General features: G+C 40.0%; 1 protein-coding gene across 1 annotated transcript in view; it reads right to left on the reverse strand.

The window, feature by feature from the left end:
* Positions 1 to 704: 704 nt before the first annotated feature.
* lmnb2 (lamin B2) overlaps positions 705 to 16,679 on the reverse strand; it is a 45,547-nt gene continuing 29,572 nt past the window's right edge. The window contains exons 8-13 of the mRNA XM_084310991.1: positions 15,349 to 15,569; positions 15,045 to 15,270; positions 14,119 to 14,226; positions 12,854 to 12,973; positions 6,668 to 6,754; positions 705 to 6,315 (exon numbers count right to left, since the gene is read on the reverse strand). Coding sequence (XP_084167117.1) covers positions 6,277 to 6,315; positions 6,668 to 6,754; positions 12,854 to 12,973; positions 14,119 to 14,226; positions 15,045 to 15,270; positions 15,349 to 15,569 — 801 coding nt within the window. The 3' untranslated portion in view covers positions 705 to 6,276. The remainder of the gene's footprint in view (positions 6,316 to 6,667; positions 6,755 to 12,853; positions 12,974 to 14,118; positions 14,227 to 15,044; positions 15,271 to 15,348; positions 15,570 to 16,679) is intronic.

Consider the following 16,679-nt stretch of genomic DNA (forward strand, 5'->3'; position numbering starts at 1 on the left):
CACATACATGTCTCGGGGACATCTCTCTCTCTCTCTCTCGTATGTATCACGCTGTGTGGGTGACTGTCACTGAAAGTGCTTATGGGCAGAGCCCATCCAATAACAGGCTGAAATCCTGAGGCTGGAAAATTATGCTTTCGAGTACTCCATTAGAAATAAAATTAAATAAAAGTAAATAAACCTTAGAGATGTCTTCCATACTCACAGAAATTGTGTAAAATTGCCCAAATAGTGCAAGGAATAGCAATACATGTCCCCTTTAACATTTCAATGAAAACAGATTAAAAACACAAGCTCATGAGGACATATTTATTACCAACTATAGCATGAGGACATATTTATTACCAACTATAGCATGAGGACATGTTTATTACCAACTATAGCATGAGGACATATTTATTACCAACTATGAGGACATGTTTATTACCAACTATAGCATGAGGACATGTTTATTACCAACTATAGCATGAGGACATGTTTATTACCAACTATAGCATGAGGACATATTTATTACCAACTATAGCATGAGGACATGTTTATTACCAACTATAGCATGAGGACATGTTTATTACCAACTATAGCATGAGGACATGTTTATTACCAACTATAGCGTGCCACGGACATTTGTGCTCCAACGAGCGCCCATTCTAGTTGTTTTAAGATTAATTTCATATCAAATCACAGGAACCCACAGGACACAGTGCTAATATGGAAAACATTTAATATGTATACAAAACATATTTCAATAGTAAGAGTAATAATATCAACCGACAGACTTGACATCCGACATGCCCACTCCCCCCAACATGACCAGGTCTCCGTGGCCAGAGTTGGTGTTTTGGCTCAATGTTTGTTCACAAATGTAATAAAAACGGCAAGATAAAGCAAGAGAAATGCCAAAATGATTACCAGAACAAACCAGTTTAATCTGGATCTCTCCAGTCTGTCTGTTCAAGCATATGGACTAATAACTTTCACGCTCTAGTCTTTCTTCTCCAGTGGAGCTCAGATTCAGATTGTTAGATAGCTTAGTAGTGGCTTAGTCACAGTCTAATCTCAATAAAAACACCTGATTCTAACCAGTCTCTGAATGATCTAGATGTCTCCAGTCTGTCTCTGAATGATCTAGATGTCGGAATGATCTAGATGTATCCAGGTAGCTGGTTCAGCCACATCTCACATGAAGCTACGACTACAAGCTAATACGCACTATCATCATATGATCTAATGTGTCAGATAACAGTAACTGATTACTTTTCTATAAAGTAATCTGTAATAAACTCAGATTACACTTGGGAGAGGAATCTATCCAACCCTGATCATTTATCAGATGTCAAACACCCAAACGTAATCACTTCCATTGCCTGGAAAAAATATATAAAAACATACAGAAAAAATAAACCTTATATGTAAACAAATAGATTACATGATCAAACCTATAAAAACCAGAAAAGTACTGATGATGACATCATCAAATCGATCAAAACAATAGTACTGATGATATCATCAAATCGATCAAAACAATATAGTACTGATGATGACATCATCAAACCCATCAACACAATAGTACTGATGACATCATCAACCCCATAAAAACCAGAAGTCCTGATGCGTTCAGACACCACAGAAAATGTTTCCCAGGTTGGTTTTACAGTAAAGTTAGCAAATCATCCAGAGCATCATTTAGCCAATCAGAATGGTTAGAGGTCCACAGCCTCCATTGATAAATAGAGTAGTGATTTTCTGTCAAGTTCTTCATCACCGTGGTGACGTCCTGGAGGACATGGTTTTAAGTTCTTCATCACCATGGTGACGTCCTGGAGGATATGGTTTTAAGTTCTTCATCACCGTGGTGACGTCCTGGAGGACATGGTTTTAAGTTCTTCATCACCATGGTGACGTCCTGGAGGATATGGTTTTAAGTTCTTCATCACCATGGTGACGTCCTGGAGGATATGGTTTTAAGTTCTTCATCACCATGGTGACGTCTTGGAGGACATGGTTTTAAGGGGCTCTGGATGAAAGCATCACAGCAAACCTCTGATAAACAGGAGTTTCTTCAGACAGAAGCGTCAAGCAGGGCGGCGCCACAGAGGCTAGTTCATTATAACCCAAAGGCTTTACCAGAGTTCCAAACTATGTAATCATTCCATGACCTCATCACAACAGGCCTGCTGACATCATCACTACAGGCCTGCTGACATCATCACTACAGGCCTGCCGACATCATCACTACAGGCCTGCCGACATCATCACTACAGGCCTGCTGACATAATGCTGCGCTGAGCAAGCGTGTCCCCTTTGCATCAACATACCTCTGTGAGGCCGGATTTTCAGAGTAGACACGGACACATTTTCTTTTCATGTTCTGGCAACATATATTGCCAACTGGAAAATTGCAATACATTTTTCCCCACAAAGTGTTTTTCTCTATTTCAGTACAAGTACAAATCTACCCCGCCTGCCCTGCTGGACGTGATACTTACACACATTCTACACAAACACTGGGTGTGTTTGATATCCACCACAGGACTGCCCTGCTGGAAACCGGGTCAGTGGTGTCAAACTCACCCAGGCATCTACAGGCGCCAACATTAGCAATGATTAGCTGTCTGCTGTATAATTTATAATACATGATACCCTTAACCCCTCCCCTCTGCAAACACCTTCAACCAATCACAAACTCCTGTCCTCTACTTCCTTCCTGCTCCCTTGTAGGAGAGGAGAGAACAGAAGATAGGTGGAGAGGAGAGAAGATAGGAGAGGGGAGAAAAGAGAAGGGGAGAGGAGATAGGAGAGAAGGGGAGGGGAGATAGGATAGGAGAGAAGAGAGAAGGGGAAAGGAGATAGGAGAGAAGAGATGGGGGGAGTGGAGGAGAGGAGAGAAGAGAGAGGAGAGGTGGTTTGAAATGTATCTCAGGTTCACAGGGATGAAGGTGAATATTATATTTTGTACGTCATTGATAGACTGTTCTTCTTCTTGGTTTTAGCATAATTAGAAACAGGCCACAGGCTGTTGGAGTGTTTTGAACAACGGTGGTTCAGAGAGCGTATGAGCAGTAGAATATAAACAAGTTAACTATTTAACGGCTGGTCACTACAGGATATTCTCTGTACAGTAAATACCATCCATACTCAAGTAATTTAGTTGATCTCATCGGTTTCATTTAAATGTTCAAATAACCCGATTAGTCAGTTGTCATGGTGACCAGAGGGATGAAGCGGACATTCAAACCAGTACGGACTACAATCATATAAACAACAATCTGGGAGTAGAGAGTAGAGTAGAATAGAACAGAATAGAGAATGAGGTCCAGGTTTAGTTTCTAGCATTGAGCTACCATTTGTGTTAAGTGTGGATCTTCACAACATAACTCCTTAACAACACTGTATATTAACGTTTCCATTGATGTTGGATTACGGGGGATATTTACCTCATGGTCTGGAGTTGAGGTAATAATAACTTTTGTATAGGTAATGTAACGTTTCTTTCCCTACAGCCATTTTGTGTCAGTTGAATCAAACTTAGGTGCTGCTTCCGAATTCATTGTATACACTACATACATGAAGTATGTACATCATACTGTGAATTCATTGTATATACACTACATACAGTATGTACATCATACTGGTGAATTCATTGTATATACACTACATACATGAAGTATGTACATCATACTGTGAATTCATTGTATATACACTACATACATGAAGTATGTACATCATACTGGTAAAGTCATTGTTGACCGGGAACCAAAGATGGCACTGGAACTGATCTGCAAATAATTGTAGGTTTGAAAGAATCGTGGAGTAACCATCCACTGCATACTTCTTCTGTTCTGCACACAGATCCATGGAGTAACCATCCACTCCATACTGGTAGAGTTCAAACGATGCTTATTTACAAACTGAAAGCGCACAAACCGAAAATTACATATGAAATAGTATGTAGCATGGAGATAAATTTAGTATGTAGCATGGAGATACATTTAGTATGTAGCATGGAGATCAATTTAGTATGTAGCATGGCGAGATCAATTTAGTATGTAGCATGGAGAGATACATTTAGTATGTAGCATGGAGAGATCAATTTAGTATGTAGCATAGAGATAAATGTAGTATGTAACATGGATATACATTTAGTATGTAACATGGATACATCTATTTAGTATGTAAAATGGATAGATATTTAGTATGTAACATGGATAAATCAATTTAGTATGTGACATGGATAAATCAATTTAGTATGTAGTATGGAGAAATCTATTTAGTATGTAACATGGTGAAATCTATTTAGTATGTAACATGGTGAAATCTATTTAGTATGTAGCATGGAGAAATCTATTTAGTATGTAACATGGTGAAATCTATTTAGTATGTAGTTGTATTCAGAAATCTATTTAGTATGTAGCATGGAGAAATCTATTTAGTATGTAGTATGGCAAAATCGGAAGCAGCAAATGTTTACTAGGAAGGATGTAAAATGGAGTCACAAAATGGCTGCTGCTGTGACATCATAGAGGGGTTGCTGGGTAGAGGAGACAATCTTAATATATTGAAATCATAACCATAATCAATATCATCTTTGTCATAACCTTAAATATTGAACCCTACCTAACCCAAGCCAACAAACCCTACTTAACCTCTTAAGCCCTAGCCATATTTTCAGAAAATTCAAAATACATAAATGGAAGATTGCTCCACTTCTACAAGTCCATTTGCATGTTCTTGGTATCTAGGGAGATCTATGGATTTCAGGGAATGTATTCCCAGTGTCAGAAATATTGTGTCTGTTACTAGGCTTGAGTAAATTGTAATGAACCAAAAGAGAATATCAATAATCTTTTTTATTATTATTTTCTTTCATATTTGACAGTGAATAACACCATGCTAAAATTGTACAAAAAAATCTAAGCAAATTAATAAAGGGCAGATGATTAACAGGAGGTTTTGTAGATACAGTGTACTGAATTCTGCCATCCGGACACATGCAATTTGAAATATGATATAAGGCCTATAAATAGAATATCAGGCATATAAATTACCTTATTATGGCCAAGTCGCACATCTATGGATCGGGCCAAATCTCCCCTTTCCAATGGCAGAGTTCAATCTGAATTTAGTACCACCAGGCGCCCCTGACAGGGCAGCAAAAACCGTGAATGGAATCTACTGTAAGTACAGTTACTTTTTTATAATGTAAATTGCTCTGCCATTTTTCATCAGATTGCAACGCAGTTTTTTGCTAGACATTCGCAGAAAGGTAGAGAAACTGAATTCTATTTTATGGCAATAACGTTCAGGTTTGTTCCACCCGTGAGATATGATCCCGAAAAAAGAGAAAGAAAAAAGCTTGATTTTGATTGACTGGCTGACGTGAGTTGGGAAGTGTAGTTTTTTTTTATTATTATTCGAAAGCCCATCGAAAGCCCTGGGTCTTTTCTCTCAAAAGACTACACTCAAGTTAGGTTGTGCCAAATCCTTGTGTCTATAAGTGCCTTTTTCCGACTCGATGCCCTGGGATTTCTATTAACTCATATTTCACTAATAACACTTAAAATCATTGGTAAACAAACGTAGTGCTGAAAGCTGCTTGATTGCTGTTTTGACAGGGTTAGGGTCTTTACTCTTGGCTACATTTGCAAAAACTAAAACATTAATTCATACATTCTGTAGAGATGGATTTATGGTGTGATATCAATCTTGTACCGGTACCGGACCGCTCAGGCTTAAGAGGTTAACCCTACCTAACCAACCCTACCTAACCCAACCCTATCTAACCAACCTTTCGTAACAAACCCTAGCCAACAAACCCTACTTAACCCTACCTAACAAACCCTACTTAACCCTACCTAACCATCCCTACCTAACCCAACCCTATCTAACCAACCCTTCCTAAGCAACCCTACCTAACCCAACCCTTCCTAACCAACCCTTCCTAACCAACCCTATCTAACCAACCCTATCTAACAAACCACACTTAACCCAAGACTACTTAACCCTACCTAACCCAACCCTTCCTAATCCAACCAAGGCTTTTGGATTTGTGACAAAGATGGTCTCAGTAGATGTTGACCAGCACAGTGTTTAACCCGTCAGCGATGTGTCTCTGTGGCGTTTCCATGCAGCAGGCAGTAAAAACCAGACTGGAAAGTCCTTTCTTCTCGTCAGAATTATGAAAAGACAACGATAGATGACCAATAGAAAAATATCAGTGGCTCTAGAAAAAAGAAGAAAAAGGATAAAAATAGCCAATGAAAAGAAGAGGGAGGGACTTCACATAATGGCACATTCTCTGGATCCAGTCTTCATTCCCTGGAGAGAGAAACAGAAAGACAGAGAGAAAGAGAGATAATTAACTATTGTTTAAAACCAAATAAGAGTACAATGTATTATTATTGCGTTATAATGTGGTAAAATTATGAGTATGATGTATTATACACAGGCTACATAGAAAGTGTTTTCATTAATCTACAGCCACCTGCTTTCCTCTGGTGGTTAGTTAATAGTATAGTAACTAGTGTTAAGAGTTAACAGCATTTAACTAGTGTTAGAGTTAACAGCATTTATCTAGTATTAGTTAACAGTATTTAACTAGTGTTAAGGTTTACAGTACTTAACTAGTATCAGGGTTAGACATGTTGGAAGCAAAGACTAAATTACTCACCATTCGTCCCTCCTCCTCCTCCTCCTCCTCCTCCTCCTCCTCTCCGTTCTCCACGTGGGTCTTGGTGACTGTCCTCCTCGCCACCTCCTGCTCACACACACACACACAACTACAGCATTAGGACTAGGGCTGCCTGTCACGATTCATCGACCATGTATTGTCGACCAGGCTGGTAGTTTTTTTTTATTTATCTAAAGCAAAAAATAAAATTTTGTTCCCTGTTTTTAGCATTTAGCTACAGGCATGGATACATTGTATGTAATGATACACAATGTCATAGTAACGGGCTGGTGTTATATTATTTCAAGATTATAAGTAGCTAAAATGAGTCAGATAAAAAGCAGTAATGGCATCTAGGTTACTCACCCTACTGATGTACATTAGGCATTCACACTACACAGCATTTATAGACATAAATAAACTTCATGGCTCATCTTCTACTCTGGGTATTCAGTAGGTAGTGTCAAAGAGGCATGTGACCGGAGGATACGAGTACATTTTTATTTGAATTCTGGTAAATTAATCGTTTAGATTAATCGACTAAGCGATAAAATAATCAACAGATTAATCGATAACAAAATAATCGTTAGTGACAGCCCTAATTAGGACACCTCCTGCTCTCACACACACACACACACACACACACAGCATTAAGACACCTCCTGCTCAAACACAGAGACAACTACAGCATTAGGACATCTCCTGCTCACACACACACAGAGACAACTACAGCATTAGGACACCTCCTGCTCAAACACACAGAGACAACTGCAGCATTAGGACACCTCCTGCTCAAACACACAGAGACAACTACAGCATTAGGACACCTCCTGCTCACACAGACAACTACAACATTAAGACACCTCCTGCTCAAACACACAGAGACAACTACAGCATTAGGACACCTCCTGCTCAAACACACAGAGACAACTACAGCATTAGGACACCTCCTGCTCACACAGACAACTACAACATTAAGACACCTCCTGCTCACACACACAGACAACTGCAGCATTAGGACTAGGGTTGGGCATCGTTTGGATTTGAACGATTCCGGTTCCGATTCTCCATTTAGATTCCTGTTCTAAACGATTCTCGATTCCGATTCTTTGAGGTGCAGGTCAAAACAGGTCACAGCTTATTTAATATATATATATATATATTAGAGCTGGGCCGTTAACGGCGTTAACGTGCTGCGTTAACGCTATACTAGTATCGCGCGATAATATAATTAACGCATTAATCTATTAAAAATAAAAAATAAAAAATTGTGCCTTTATTGAGCACAGATGCTCTTTTTCAGGAACGCCCTGCTTCACATTCACACAGTTCCATTCACACCTGGGAGCTGCCCAGTACAACCACAGTTGACACCATTGGCCACTGAGCAACTCCACTGGAGCAGTTGATTCAAGCCATGTCACATAGTTCAAGTTTGAAATGATTCTTTCTGTTTTGCTCCTGAGAGTGCTAGATACTGTACTGTACTGGTAATATTATTTATTTGTGTTAACTTCTGAATAAAACAACTTATTAAACACAAGTACCGGTACATCTTATTGAACATTATTTTGATATTTCATTACCAATTATCATAGCAAAACAGCTTTTTCAAACAGTCTGTAATGCATTTTGGAAACGGGAGATGGGCTCATGGTGTAATGGGCCACCTGGCCTGAGAAACATAAGGAGGAAAGAAAAAGTAAGGACTTACTTCTGGTCATTATTTGGGGAGAACACACATATTTTGAATGCCTTCGGCAGTTTTTTTTTTTTAGCCATTTTAATCTAGATTAATCTAGATTAAATCCAGGATTGCAGATAGATTAATCTAGATTAAAAAAATGAATCTATGCCCACCTCTAATATATATATATATATATATATATATATATATAGGCCGTTAACGGCGTTAACGTGCTGCGTTAACACGAGACTAGTATCGCGCGATAATATAATTGACGCAGTTAATCTTTTTCTCAACGTTGGGTCTGTATTGTCCTTAAATACTTGCCGTAGTTCACAGCTGTGGTGCCCGGAAGTGATTGCACGTATGTACCGGAGCTGTAGTCAGAATAATGTGTTAAACTAAAGTAACTTTAGTGGTCCGGTAATCATTGTTATACAGGTGAGGTTAAGAAGTCCTCAGGATATAACACAATTCGGCGATGAGGACGTCTGAATCTGCGCAATGCAAGAAAGAAGAAGTCCGTTGAGAGCTTTGTATACATTATTAACGTTAGCTTAGCGAGTTAGCATGTTAGCTCACGTTACTCGGGCGGCACTTGAAAACATCTACAAGAGGAGGAAATCCACTTTACACACTAAAGGAAGGATCGACTGGACTATCGTGAATGTTTACAACTGAAATGGCTTGGGTTATTGGAAATATTGGACCGTTTGATGACAATGTGGAGCAATATAAAATGAAAATGGGAGACCCTGATGTAAACAAGACAAACGTCTTTCTCTGGTCTGCATCTCCTTAACAATTGTGTGTATTGAGCTGTACTCCGACTGTAGTAGCTGTTCAGTGTTCTCTTGGAGGTGGACCTGAGACTGTAGTAGCTGTTCAGTGTTCTCTTGGATGTGGACCTGAGACTGTAGCTGTTCAGTGTTCTCTTGGATGTGGACCTGAGACAGTAGCTGTTCAGTGTTCTCTTGGATGTGGACCTGAGACTGTAGTAGCTGCTCAGTGTTCTCTTGGAGGTGGACCTGAGACTGTAGTAGCTGCTCAGTGTTCTCTTGGATGTGGACCTGAGACTGTAGTAGCTGTTCAGTGTTCTCTTGGATGTGGACCTGAGACTGTAGTAGCTGCTCAGTGTTCTCTTGGAGGTGGACCTGAGACTGTAGTAGCTGCTCAGTGTTCTCTTGGATGTGGACCTGAGACTGTAGTAGCTGTTCAGTGTTCTCTTGGATGTGGACCTGAGACTGTAGTAGCTGCTCAGTGTTCTCTTGGATGTGGACCTGAGACTGTAGTAGCTGTTCAGTGTTCTCTTGGAGGTGGACCTGAGACTGTAGTAGCTGTTCAGTGTTCTCTTGGATGTGGACCTGAGACTGTAGCTGTTCAGTGTTCTCTTGGATGTGGACCTGAGACAGTAGCTGTTCAGTGTTCTCTTGGATGTGGACCTGAGACTGTAGTAGCTGCTCAGTGTTCTCTTGGAGGTGGACCTGAGACTGTAGTAGCTGCTCAGTGTTCTCTTGGATGTGGACCTGAGACTGTAGTAGCTGTTCAGTGTTCTCTTGGATGTGGACCTGAGACTGTAGTAGCTGCTCAGTGTTCTCTTGGATGTGGACCTGAGACTGTAGTAGCTGTTCAGTGTTCTCTTGGAGGTGGACCTGAGACTGTAGTAGCTGTTCAGTGTTCTCTTGGATGTGGACCTGAGACTGTAGTAGCTGTTCAGTGTTCTCTTCATTCATGGAACCGTTACACTGAGCTTGCACTGAATTTGTTGAGAAACCTGCTTCTGCAGCAGTCTGTGTGTGAGCAACCAGTCAGCAGCATTGTGAATTCAGAGATTCACTAAAAGACACATTGAGAGACAGGTTTGTGTGTGGATTAAGAAATGAAGGTGCACAGAAGAAACTACTGACAGAGAGTGATTTGACACTGGAGAGAGCTGTCAATATCAGTGTAACAATGTTAATGGCATCAAAGGAAGGGCACAGAAAATTACGATAAATCTGGTTTTAAAAGAAACACTGGAAATTACAAAAAGAAGACATGTTCATGCTGTTGAACAAGGAGATAGAACAGCTAGTGACTCCTCAGATGAAGAAGAGAGGATAAATCTCCTCCTCTGGTCATTATTTGGGTAGAACACACATTTTGAATGCATTTGGCAGACTTTTTTTTTGAGCCATTTTAATCTAGATCAATTCCAGGATTGCAGGTAGATTAATCTAGATTAAAAAATTTAATCTATGCCCAGCTCTAATATATATATATATATATATATATTTTTTTTTTTTATAAATCTTTCATTCGTTTCATACTCTTCACATTGTCAGTTGACTTGATACAGTTGTACTGTAACTAGGGTATTAATTAACAAAGTAAAAAAAAGAAAAGAAAAAACGAATAGGTAGAACCGGTTCTCGGTGCCTAACTCTAATTATTTAGGACACCTCCTGCTCACACATACACACACAGACAACTACAGCATTAGGACACCTCCTGCTCAAACACAGAGACAACTACAGTATTAGGAGGACTAGGGCTGGGCGATAAAACGATAACGATAATTATCGCGATATATTTTAATAATCTATATCGATTGATAAAATAAATCAATACAAATATTATTATTAAAAAAAATATATATATATTGTGACCTGCAACAGGGCAGTTTTAAAACCAGAGACAGTGGACAGACTTGTCTTTCTTGCCTGCAACTTAACGTAATGGCTTTGCTTGTCCAAATGACAATACTGACCAAATTGAGATTTATTTTTCTCTTGTCCATTTATTTTGTTTGCTTTCTAATTTAAAATAGTTTGAAACCGTCTGTACACAGTAGGCTATGTGTGCTAGCAGAGCTAGTCTCCAGTCATGAGTCACGGTGCACATGTGCGGTGGTTTGTCCACCAAAAAAGCTCCAAAAGATAGAAAAGAAACCAGCAGAGCCAGAACTATTCAACTCCCCTGGAGCCACAGCCAGCAGAGAAGCCCGTTTACTTTCGCGTTCAAACCAGCTGCAGCCTGAGAACTGGAGTGTGAGGGGCTGTAACACTAAAGATGGCGGCAACGACAAAGAATTGCTGCAAAATCTGTTTAAAAAAATATATATATATAATAATTTTAATACTTATAACAATATCGATAATTATAGATATCAAGTGATATGATATCGTTATCGATATCGTGATATCATTTTTGGCCATATAGCCCAGCCCTAGCCTGCAGCTTTGAATTTCAGCAAGATGTTTTGTAAATCAAGATGTTTTGTAAATCCCAACAGTGGCCTCAATATTGCACCTACATATAAAAACAAGCCACCAAAGCGATGTAAATACGACTGGTCCCCCGCTCGTGAAAAGAATTCATGGAATTCATGGAATTTCTATCTCAATGGGCATTTGTTTGCCAGCCATGCTCCACATACACATGAATGGACTCTACACTCTAGCTGACATAAACACACATAACCCTTCATCAACTCCCTGAAGTACTCATATTCAAAGATTTAAAGCTTTCTCTCTCATTTTAGACGACACTTTTTCGGTCTAAGTGACAGAAGCACCGCCTCATAGAAATGCATTGAGGATAGATGTGTGTCAGTTAGGATTTGAAATCCATTATGGCTGACAATGGATAGATGTGTATCAGTTAGGATTTGAAATCCATTATGGCTGACAATGGATAGATGTGTGTCAGTTAGGATTTGAAATCCATTATGGCTGACAGTGGATAGATGTGTGTCAGTTAGGATTTGAAATCCATTATGGCTGACAGTGGATAGATGTGTGTCAGTTAGGATTTGAAATCCATTATGGCTGACAGTGGAGCACATTCGAATAAAAAAAAGATACTTTCACTTAAAGGGACAGAGACATGAATGAGCCTCTTACACTTTCACAGGGAAAAGAAATACACACACATACGCTTATGGAAGATGTCAATCAATTCAGTACAGATTTCTACACTGATTGGTCTAACTTAACCACGCCCCAATTCTGAGGCCACGCCCCCTCCCAAAGCTATCTTTTGAATTGTTTGTCGTAGAAACTCGCAGGGAGATCTGCTTCCTCACAGGCATCACTTTCACAATTTAGTCTAGTTGTAAATAAATTCTATTTGCTTATACATTTGATGGAAAATTCCTATGGTTTCTCTATACTCTATATTTCCGAGCCAGAATGCTGGGACAGTGATGAGGACAATCATAGTGAAGGATTTGATGCATTTGAAGTAGCTTAGTCAAATACTGTCTGCTCACACAAAGGTAATGTATGATGGTGACTTTACACCAGAAATAAAGGTTAGGTTCCCCTGAATGATAAAAGGTATAACACTTGATACTGACTTTGAATTGAATTATCCCGATTTTTCTGTGCGTAGAGACATTCTAAATTCCGTGCGTAGGAACGAAAATAGAACACTTTCTACACATTATTGATAAATGAGGGCCCTGGACCGTCAGAATTAGCAGAATAAAAACCTTCCATGGCTTTAGATGTCATTACCTCGCCATCAGCATCAACCAGGCTGGTGATGATGTTGCTTCCTGTCCCCCAGGAAGCCTGGCTCTTCCAAAGCAGGTCAGAGGGGGGGCTGTGGGCCACGCCCGCATCTGCAGACCACACCTACACACACACACAGTCATCAGAATGTCCTACAGGACAATAACAGTGCAGTAGCCTCAGTCCTACCAGCAGGACGTACACACAGACACTGATGCTTCCAGACACTAATCATTTACGGTACTATCAAAACATTTGATCACTAGGTGGTTACTTAAAGTTCTGGCTCCACTGTTCAGGAGACATTGTTAGAATGTTTTAGTGTTAGTGAGAGTCAATGTTAGTGGGAGTCAATGTTAGTGAGAGTCAATGTTAGTGGGAGTCAATGTTAGTGGGAGTCAATGTTAGTGGGAGTCGATGTTAGTGGGAGTCAATGTTAGTGAGGCAATGTTAGTGAGGCAATGTTAGTGAGGCAATGTTAGTGGGAGTCAATGTTAGTGAGAGTCAATGTTAGTGGGAGTCAATGTTAGTGGGAGTCAATGTTAGTGAGGCAATGTTAGTGAGGCAATGTTAGTGGGAGTCAATGGGTCCATTAGCAAACAACTTCCTAAGCATTAGACCACACCAAGTGAACTGTTCATTTAATCTTAGTAAGCTAGCGCTGATTGGCTATTCATGATGGTTTGTTAGTTAATTAAGAGTTAGTTAGTTTATAAACTTTATATGATTATTAATTAAATGAGAACACCAACTAATTAACTAATTCAATATTAATTAAATACGAATAGTGAAGAATAAGAGTTAGTTCAAATTCTTATTTAATTAATACTGAGTTAGTTATTATTATTTAATGTATATAATTATAACTAAAATATACAATTAATATTTAGTTTAAGAGTTCATTAGTTAGTATTCTTATTTAATTATTTTTGTATATTAGTAGTATTCTTATTGCATTAATATTACTTCAATAAATCATATTAAATGTGATGTATCGTAAAAATAATAATAATAATATCTTAAATTTATATAATGCCTTTCAGGAGACCCAAGGCGCTTAACAGGAGGGGGCAGCTAAGGGAAGGGAACAGGAAACAACGTAACAACAGAATAATAATCAAAAGGAAAGAAAGAAAAAAAAGAGGGAAATCAGGCAGTCATTTACAAATTTGGTGAAGAGGTGGGTTTTGAAGGAGTGCAGGGATGTAGCACTACGGATGTTTGGAAGGAGTGAGTTCCAGTTACCAAATCATAGGTAATAGTAGTACCGTTACAGTCTGCCCAGCCTTCAGGACAAACTTTGGGGAGAACTTGTAGAAGATCTCCTCTCCTCCATCAACCTGCCTCGTCAATCTCCAACTGCCCAGAGCCTGGTCCTAAAGATAGATGGATATAGACAGACAGTGTGTATATTTATATATATATTAGCTGCCCAGAGCCTGGTCCTAAAGATAGATAGATATAGACAGACAGTGTGTATATTTATATATATATTAGCTGCCCAGAGCCTGGTCCTACAGATATAGATATAGACAGACAGTGTGTATATTTATATATATTAGCTGCCCAGAGCCTGGTCCTACAGATATAGATAGACAGTGTGTATATTTATATTAGCTGCCCAGAGCCTAGTCGTACAGATATAGATATAGACAGACAGTGTGTATATTTATATTAGCTGCCCAGAGCCTGGTCCTACAGATGGAAAGATATAGACAGACAGTGTGTATATTTATATATATATTAGCTGCCCAGAGCCTGGTCCTACAGATATAGATATAGACAGACAGTGTGTATATTTATATATATTAGCTGCACAGAGCCTGGTCCTACAGATATAGATATAGACAGACAGTGTGTATATTTATATTAGCTGCCCAGAGCCTGGTGCTACAGATGGAAAGATATAGACAGACAGTGTGTATATTTATATTAGCTGCCCAGAGCCTGGTGCTACAGATGGAAAGATATAGATAGACAGTGTGTATATTTATATTAGCTGCCCAGAGCCTGGTCCTACAGATATAGATATAGACGGTGTGTATATTTATATTAGCTGCCCAGAGCCTGGTCCTACAGATATAGATCTAGACAGACAGTGTGTATATTTATATTTATATTAGCTGCCCAGAGCCTGGTCCTACAGATATAGATAAAGATAGACGGTGTGTATATTCCTATGTATAATTATTACCTGCTCAGTGTCGTTGGCCAGAGTCACAGCGTTTCCGTCCATGTCCGTAGGGCAGATGGCGACGGCGCCGCTGGCTGTAGCCTCCTCCGACACCAGGAGCTGCGCCTCCTCTTCCACTCCTCCCAGCGGCTCCTCTCGCTCCACCGCCACCCTCTTCCTCTTGGAGGAGGAGCCCGTTACCCTGGAAACGGTGATCCGGGTGTGCGGGCTGGGAGACAGCTTCAGTCTGCAGAGAGAGAGAGAGAGAGATTAAGTTATGTGTATAACTATATGTATTATGTACATATCTACTACAACTACCTACCTGTCTTCCTCTCCCTCCAGAAGCTTCCTGTAGGCGCTGATCTCCATGTCTAAAGCCAGTTTGACGTCTAGCAGCTCCTGGTACTCATTGAGTTGAGCGGTCATCCTCTCTCTCATTTCGTTCATCTCTCTCTCCTTCCCGTCCATGGCTCTGCGGTGTCGCTCTCTCTCTGCCAACAGTATCCCCTCCAGCTCCCTGATGCGGTCCTCGGAGACAGACGCCTAGAGAGACAGACACGTACAGAAATAGATGGAGATAAATACACAGGAAGATACATTTATCCTGCTATAAAATGAAGAAAACTCTGTATGTCTGTCTTTGTACATTCTTCTCCTCAATGGGGTCAATCAGTCTGAAGACCTGGGCAGTGAGTGTCGACAGGCAGTGACTGACACAGGCAGCGACTGACGAAGCAGATGCAGTGAGTGTTGACAGGCAGCGACTGACAAAGCAGACGTTTTCCATTTCCCCCAGATTGAAGCCGTTTCTGTTTCTGAGCGTTTCTGGTCATCGGTCTGAACCAGTCGGTAGGCGGCGTTCATTTCGGTGCGCATATGAACCACATAGTTCAGCTTTAACCATGACGTGCAGAGCGGAACTTAACTGAATAGTTCAGCTTTAACCATGCCATGCTGAACGGAACTTAACCTCTTAAGCCCGACGGGTCCGGTACCGGACCCACAATGACATCACGCCATAAATCCATCTCTAGAGACTGTATGAATTAATGTTGCGTTCCCCCCCCCCCCCCCCCCCTCTCAAATGTAGCCAAGAGTAAAGACCCTAACCCTGTCAAAACAGCAGTCAAAGTGTGTTTTTTTTAATTTAAATGTGTGATGCCATTGTATCGATGTAAAACAATTATGCAATTATGAATAAAACCACATTTCTGGGCATGATTTCCATTTTTTTATAATTAAATAATTGAATGCAATTATTATCAGCTCATATAAGCACTTTTTTTTATTAAATTGACAAACTATCTAGGAATAGGTTTTAGCTAAATTATTACCTGAAGTTCCTTGGTGGCTGATCATTATAATTGCACAACGTACAAAATGCATGGTGAGGCATATTTGAGGGGCGGAGACAGCCATTGCTCCTGATATTTTGCAAGGAACTTCTGTGGCCAATACTCGCTTCTTTTTAGTAACGTTAACGCTGCTCTCTCTCTCTCCCTGTCAGTATCCTCGTCGTCATCGGACATCATGATGACTATCTACCTGCAAGGCTGGTCGGGTGACTGGCTGCAATAATAGGAATTATTAGCCACGTTAGCAACGGTACATTTATCACACCGTAGCCTTAAGTCTCGTAACGAGGTTAATCAC

This window comes from Notolepis coatsorum (genome assembly GCF_963971535.1).
Source record: "Notolepis coatsorum genome assembly, chromosome: 3".
Lineage (NCBI taxonomy): Eukaryota > Metazoa > Chordata > Actinopteri > Aulopiformes > Paralepididae > Notolepis > Notolepis coatsorum.